General features: G+C 33.3%; 1 protein-coding gene and 1 long non-coding RNA gene across 3 annotated transcripts in view; both read left to right on the top strand.

Moving 5' to 3' along the window:
* The first annotated feature begins 2,216 nt into the window (after window positions 1-2,216).
* On the top strand, window positions 2,217-4,150 carry LOC131064439 (uncharacterized). 2 transcript variants are annotated; one of them, XR_009111268.2, is made up of 2 exons: window positions 2,217-2,572; window positions 3,712-4,150. It is a non-coding gene; the product is annotated as an uncharacterized LOC131064439 (long non-coding RNA). The 2 variants fall into 2 exon arrangements; XR_009111267.2 differs by having other exon boundaries at window positions 3,709-4,150.
* Window positions 4,151-5,730: 1,580 nt separating this feature from the next.
* LOC131064457 (DNA-directed RNA polymerase V subunit 1) overlaps window positions 5,731-7,209 on the top strand; it is a 223,899-nt gene continuing 222,420 nt past the window's right edge. The window contains exon 1 of the mRNA XM_057998604.2: window positions 5,731-6,417. Within this exon, the coding sequence (XP_057854587.2) occupies window positions 6,271-6,417 (147 nt within the window). The 5' untranslated portion in view covers window positions 5,731-6,270. The remainder of the gene's footprint in view (window positions 6,418-7,209) is intronic.

Genomic DNA, 7,209 nt, shown 5'->3' with positions numbered 1-7,209 from the left:
CACCTTTCACGAACACAAGACCCATCACTTAAGTGGATAAAGTAACGAGAGAATAGAAACCAGAGGGCTTTAAACAAACATTAGGCGATCTAAAATCAAAAAACCCTAAACCCTTAAGGCCTAAGACAAAGCTGAAGCATTTGAAAATGTGCCTTACTCAAAATTTCAACAAACCATAGCCAATTATGGGAAAAGAAAAGCCCATTTTTAATCAGTGATAACACAACCAAACTAACAACCTACTAAATTTATTAAAAGGATCTTGTGGTAACACTAGAGACTTGAAAAGACAGGAATGCAATATCCATAGAACATACAAGCTAAATCCCAAACCACAAGAGCATATATCCAAACATGGAGGAATGTGGAGCATTCTTCTAGATAGTTTTCAAAATACTTTTTTGTATTTCATACTTCACAAGCCGATAGAGACCAAAACATCCTTGTAGCACCATTTGCTTTCTTAGGAGCAACAAGATAGATAATGAAATGACCTGTAGCATACACAAGACTATCATCATCGTATCCACTTCATCTTAATGCTTCTAATCCTCATCTTAAACTTATAATCCTCATATTAATGCTTATAATGCTCATCTTAATAAGAAATCATCATGATAACATCTCTGTTGGCAACAAACAAGATAAATTCATCATCGTCACTGTTTTTTAACATAACTCATCATCATTATCATAAGCATCATCATAAAAGTGCAAGCATAAATGAAACCACAACATACTAACTATAGATATCAAAACCAAAACATGGAATTCATCACAACTACATATGAGACATCAATGAAAATATAACACTAAGGGTTGACATCAATGACAACACCTAGGAATCAATGACAACAATCTCCAATAAATTAACTCAAGAATACAATAATCACATAAATTTACACGAACAAATGATAGATATCAAATTTGAAGCTAAAACTCATAAATTTGAGAACAACAAGAAATCATACCAAACCCTTAAGGAGAGGTACAATACAATCTTTAGCTAATGATTCCCTATCATACTCTAACATTACTTGAAGCTTCCAACATGAAAAATGATAAAACATGAATACTTGATAAAGATTTAATGTTGCTAATTATTCCTCAGATTTGCAAACCTATAGACTCACTTTTAGCATTAATTTTGCATTATAAGGATATCTTATAAAAGTTTATATCACAAATGAGGAAAGTTACTTCCACATATATGGGTTACAAGCTTAAAATTGATTAAAAACCAGATTTTGCAATGTCAAGGCCAACACTAAAAATATCAAAGAAATTGGGAAATTTTGTTAGTTCAAGTGTAAATTTATTAACATAAACCCACCAAAATAGGCCCTGAAAAAGTAGGATGCAGAATATTAGGGCCTTGATATTGGATTTGGACCTAATTTTTGAATTTGATGATATTTTAATGTAGCTCACTATTTCTACCAATTTACATAAAAAATTCCTTTCTTTACCATCAATAACATTAAAATATTGAGACTAGATTATTTAATGTATAAAAGGAAATAATTTCATTGAAACAAATATAAACCAATCTTTTTTTTAAAAATTAATTACATAATCATGAGAAAGCAATAAAGGTGACCATTTTAGTTTTCCTAACATATCATTTTCAAAACAACACAATATAAGCAATTACATACCATAACATCATTCACACAATATGTTCAATTAATCTACGTAATCTTGAAATCATAAAATGCATAAACATGAAATGCAATATTATTGTTCTACATGAATGTGTGTATATACACCAGGTACCATCATGCATATTATTGCCAAATGGCTAGGGCACTTCTACCTTAGATAAGTTCTCATCTTCAATGTATAACTACACTCGCACTTATATTCACATTAGTAGGCTAGTCCCATAATCATAGCCAAAGCATATGTGAGAACTAAACTCATAATAATAACATGATAACTTAACATCATTTCCGTTTCCATTTCATTTATGATATTATATGAAAGTTTTAGGCTTTTTGGTTGGTGCATGAACAAGATTTTAAGTATGAGCAACAATTAAAGTGTGAAGAGAAGTATTTTAAGTGTGAGCAGTAGTCAAAGTGTAATGAGAAGTATTTTAAGTGTGAGAGAACAACATTAAAAGTGTGAGAAGCACTTAAGGTGTGAAAAAGAAGAAAATAATCAACACTTTCTTTATGAAGAATCAACTCCCATGCATGCATCCAACAGATATTTCTTTTGGGGGTTTATTAGTAGTGTCTCATATGTTTTTAAAACCAAAGAAGGAGAGCAGATTTTGGGCATGATAATACACAAAATATCAAATTTCTTTTACACAACATAACCATTATTTTAGAAAGAGTTTTTTTATTGGGTTTAAAAGTATGGATTGAGAATTTTACATCAGTATTATGTTTGCAATTTCCAACACTCTCTAGAGTTTATTTACATCAGATATTTAAGCATTCTTGAAGGTTTTTTATTGGGGGTATTAGTTTTCACCTTCAAGGATTTATTTACCAGTTGTTTGGGGTTTTTTGGAGGAGTTGAAACATCACTTCCCAACACGCTTCCAACAAATATCAAATCAGTAAGAACTTATTTTCTCCGTCGTTTCTTATTATTCTCTCAAATTTATTTCATTTTGGAATGGAAATATGGTTTGAAATAAGAAAACTAAAATTATGGGTAGATATTCATTAGTTTTTATTTTTCCAAATTTAACTATATACATTTGTGTATACAAGACTATACACAAATGTGTGCATAAACAAAACTAAGCTCCCTTGATTCTTCAAGCATTATAAAGGATAATGAAATACACAATTCCTAATAAATCTACAATTATATACAATCAATGGAAAATAATCTCATAAATTTTTATCTTCAAATTTATATGACTATATTTTATAAACCAAACTTGCTTGGAAAAATGGATTATTTATTGTAGATAAGAGCATAAAGACATCTTTTATTTTCAGACTTTATGTGACTATATTTTATAAACCAATCTTTCTTGGAAAAATAGATTATTTATTGTAGATAAGAGCATAAAGACATGTGGAATGCTTTCTTTTATTTTAGGTGAAATATATACACAAAATTATATATATGCATATGAACATTTATGTTGTTTGACACATACTAGTTTTGTTTCTCTATAGTTGAAAAACTTTTCAATAGGTATAAAAATTAACATGCATGTATTATTGGATTTGATTGACATATGTATATAGGGATGGATAAATTAAGCTATTCTTATAAATGATTAAATGCATAGAACCATGTAGATTCCTTAAAAGCATGAAATATAGAAAGTTGAGTTTATCCTTCTATGAATGAAAAGAGGTATTCATTTAAGGAAATTGTGCATGATTCACAATAGGAAAAAGGATGCATGTAGATTTACAATGTCATCAAAAGGAGACATATCTCTCTATCACATGCATGTTTGTTAATTGTATCATTATTGAACAAATGAGTTAATGCAAAATACATGTTTGCTAGAGTGTTTCCTTTAAGGAGAAGTTTTCTTTTTCTTTGCAAGTTATGAGTTTATGCTTTTGGGAATGGGGTGCTAAATATGGAAAAACATATAAGATCAGTCCTCTTTTCAGGATCTTGCTCAAAATATTAATGTACTTTGGCCAAAGTCATGTATTCATTGAAATAGATGAACTAGCCGAGCAAAATTTATTAATATATTTCTCTGCCATATCTTGATAGTAGGACATTGCATTTCATACAAACAAATGCATGTAGGTCTATCAAGTTGCACTGGGTTTCCCCGCTGCCTATTATTTCCAGGTAGTAGGCATTTCGTGCAGGGTCGGTGGTTCTTCGTGTCAAGAAGAATTGCGGGGAAGCGTAAATGGTTCATGGTTGGGTGGAATAGCGCTCGAGCCATGTTCTCATCTCTCAAGCTGCGAATGACAAATGCGATCGATAGCACTTGGAGGCACATGATTACTTTCATATCTTTATTATCCTTTGTATAAGCTTGTACATTGTATAATGTTCTTGTATTGAGTTATCTCTTGGGCATGAGGGCCTATGATGTAATTATCATTCATGTCTTGTACATGTACTTACACTTGGATTAAGCACTACTTAATTGAGATGTATTGACATTAATTGTGTACATTGAGATATTATCTTTCATTTTTTATATTTTTGTAATTATGAGTAATTATTTAATTGTGCGATTTGTTTTAAGGATTGTGTTCCTTACATTATGAGTAATTATTTAATTGTGAGATTTGATTTAATGACATGGGAGTGCCTACTATGCCATGTTTTAATCACTTGATGTGCTACAACAGGTAATTTGTTGCATTACTTTTCATATAGGTTTCCATAGAGCATGCATACGAAGATGAAGACATACAATGAGATCTAGAGGGGTTCATTGCTTTACATGTACCTCAATATCCTTTTTGTGATTGAGAAGTTACTTTCCCACAAGTGTGTGTTCTCATTTGATTTGAGATACCTAATCATTTTAGGATTCACATGCACCTCAAAGTGAGGGCAATCTATAATGCTAAAATTAAAATATCTATGACAATTCCCATATAGTTTTGGGTCCATTATGAGAAAATATTTTAGTACGATTACATAACATATGACACAATTTTGTTTTGAAAGTGATTCATTTGTTGATCCTTATCCTTTCCCATTTATTCTCATACATCTACCCTCAACATATACTTATTTGACCTCTTCCCACATATTCCTATTATACATTGGTCTAGATTTTTATGCATTATACTCAATCCCCATATTCCACTCCCATTGTCTTGATCACTTATTATGAGATCTCACACAATGCAAATTTGAGCTGAAAAATAATATTTTGGAACTCAAAATTATCGATTCATTTTCTCAGTCTTCGGGAGTTAACTTGGTATTTGGCTGTGTGATGATTTGTTATTCTAGGTGTTTAGAGACATTCATTTGCACATTTAAACACATTAGGCAATCATTAAATTATCATTAACATTCACAAGGAACATTAAACATGGAGCTTTTAAAGGAATCAAAATATTGCATTTAAATCAATATTTCACCCACTTGAATGTTATCAACTAATCTTTGTCACAATTGTAAAGCTAGTCTAATAAAGGGGTTTGATCTAAGAGAACTCGACCCTTGGAATTTAATGATCTATCCAAGATTTAAAATCCAATGAATCAAAAAGAAAATGATAACTACATACCAAATCAATACTACAGACTAGAAGTTGCCCTTGATGACATAGTGTGATTATTTAAATGTGGCATTGTTTTTGTAGCCATCAAGGTGCAAGCCCTATTGAACCTTTATGCTTGTGGGCATTATACCCTTCTTGATCCATTGTGCTTACAAGTTTTAATCTTAATATTGTTGGTTTGGAATAGTGTGTTCATAGGATTTGTACCAGTGCTAGGTTATTGTGCTCCAGGTTTGAACTTTGTGCATTAATATTATGTGTTTGTGCTAAGGATGAAATACCTAAGTTATCTTATTCATTATTTGGAGAGCTAAATACCAGTCTGTTGTGGATTTATTTTCACAAAATAACATTTATTTAGAAGGCTTTATCATAACCCGGTGATTAGTATAGGGGAAATATTATATTCCTTTACGAGGACGTGCAGATGTGATGATGGTAAAAGCATGAAACGACCGTGGAAGTGTGGCGATTGAGGTAATCACGGCCCTCAACGCAATTCGCGAGTAGAAATGGTCGGAATTTGGTGGCGCTGGAGGACGTGATTTGAGTCGAGTGTGGTACTCGTCCTAGCAAATTAGTGGAAGCTCATATCCATAACAAATTATAATTTGGATACTGAAAATTGGTGCATGACGCACACGTAGCTAATTGTACCCCCACATCTTTCGACTTTCCTCCACCGGAATTGGACATTTCTACTTTCTCTGTTTTGAGTGTTCTGAGGGACATTCCAAACCATTGCCAAAAATAATAATACACAAGATTGGGTTGAAGCTTTTAAAGTTAAATCGTACCACAGCTGCTATAAAGCCGGCGGAGCTTGCCATGAATTTGACGGAAGAGTTAATGCGCCGCCGGGAAGAGAGACGCCGTTTTATATTTGTTGGTACACTCGACACCTCAGCGGTTGTCATTCCGATACAACAATGACATTATATTGAGACAGGTAGAGCATATTGTCTCATGCGCGTGTAACAGAAACAGCGAGCAACACTGAAGTCGGAGTTTCCGAGCTACAATTGCTAACAGAGATACTTGCAATTCAGGTGAGAGGGTTGTTTCGGGGCTTAGGCATGGGGGTTAAAATCTCGCCACCACCCGCAGTACCATCGCCACCGGCACCACCACCAGCACCTCCGGAGGAAGGTGGTTTTCTTCCTGAAATTCATCAGGCCATTTTGACAGGCATACACTTTGACCTTCCGACGTCCAGGAAAGTTGTAAGTAAAATCACTTCCTTACCATTAGTTTCTTCTTTTTTAAGAAATGGTGTTTTGATGTCTTTTCTGCTGCTGTTGCCTCAAATCTGCATGGCTGGTGGACATTTCAAATGCGCTTCACTTTTTTTTTGATTTGGTGGAATGCCGTGGAGAGTTGTTTGTTAAATGGCCAGGCAGTGTGAATAATTGGCGTATCCTCTGAGCTTAGTTCATTTTATATGCATTTGGTTGCCAGTTTTTCTTTTCAAGGATGTGCTGACCTAATACTGGATAAGTATTTCGAATGAGTATAATGTGGTTGATGCGGTCTTTTATACTTGAAATTTAGTCAGATGACGTAAATGGAGGTTTGTTACTCTGTTTTTCTAACAACGAATATATTTCTCGGTACCCGGTGAGCAATTTTACAAGTCTGTAGACTGTGGAGAAATTTGATGCGATTTTTTAGTAGAACCTTAACGATGCTTAAAATGTGGTTGATTATGAAAGGGTTTATGGTCTGTGGTGTGAATTCCAGGTTAATTGTTTTGATGAACGGTTTTGCTGCTCACGGTCACTCTAAAATGAACATTCTGAAGCTAACTTGAGCTACAAGCCCAGCAGCGGGCCTCAGAACTATACAATTGTGATTTTTGTCATGTTTGACATATATTTTTTTCTGTAAAGCCTGTAAAAGCTCGTTAATTTTACTAATACTGATTTGGAGGGATTGTTTGTTAGTTGTGGTTATGAGGTTGCACTGTTGTTTTGATGCGTTTTCATACGAGGGCCTCGAAATTCTTGCTGCGAGGG

This window comes from Cryptomeria japonica, chromosome 2, assembly GCF_030272615.1.
Source record: "Cryptomeria japonica chromosome 2, Sugi_1.0, whole genome shotgun sequence".
Classification (NCBI taxonomy): Eukaryota; Viridiplantae; Streptophyta; class Pinopsida; order Cupressales; family Cupressaceae; genus Cryptomeria; species Cryptomeria japonica.
The sequence above is the reverse complement of the archived record's forward strand: the minus strand, read 5'-3'. Positions and strand labels throughout refer to the sequence as shown.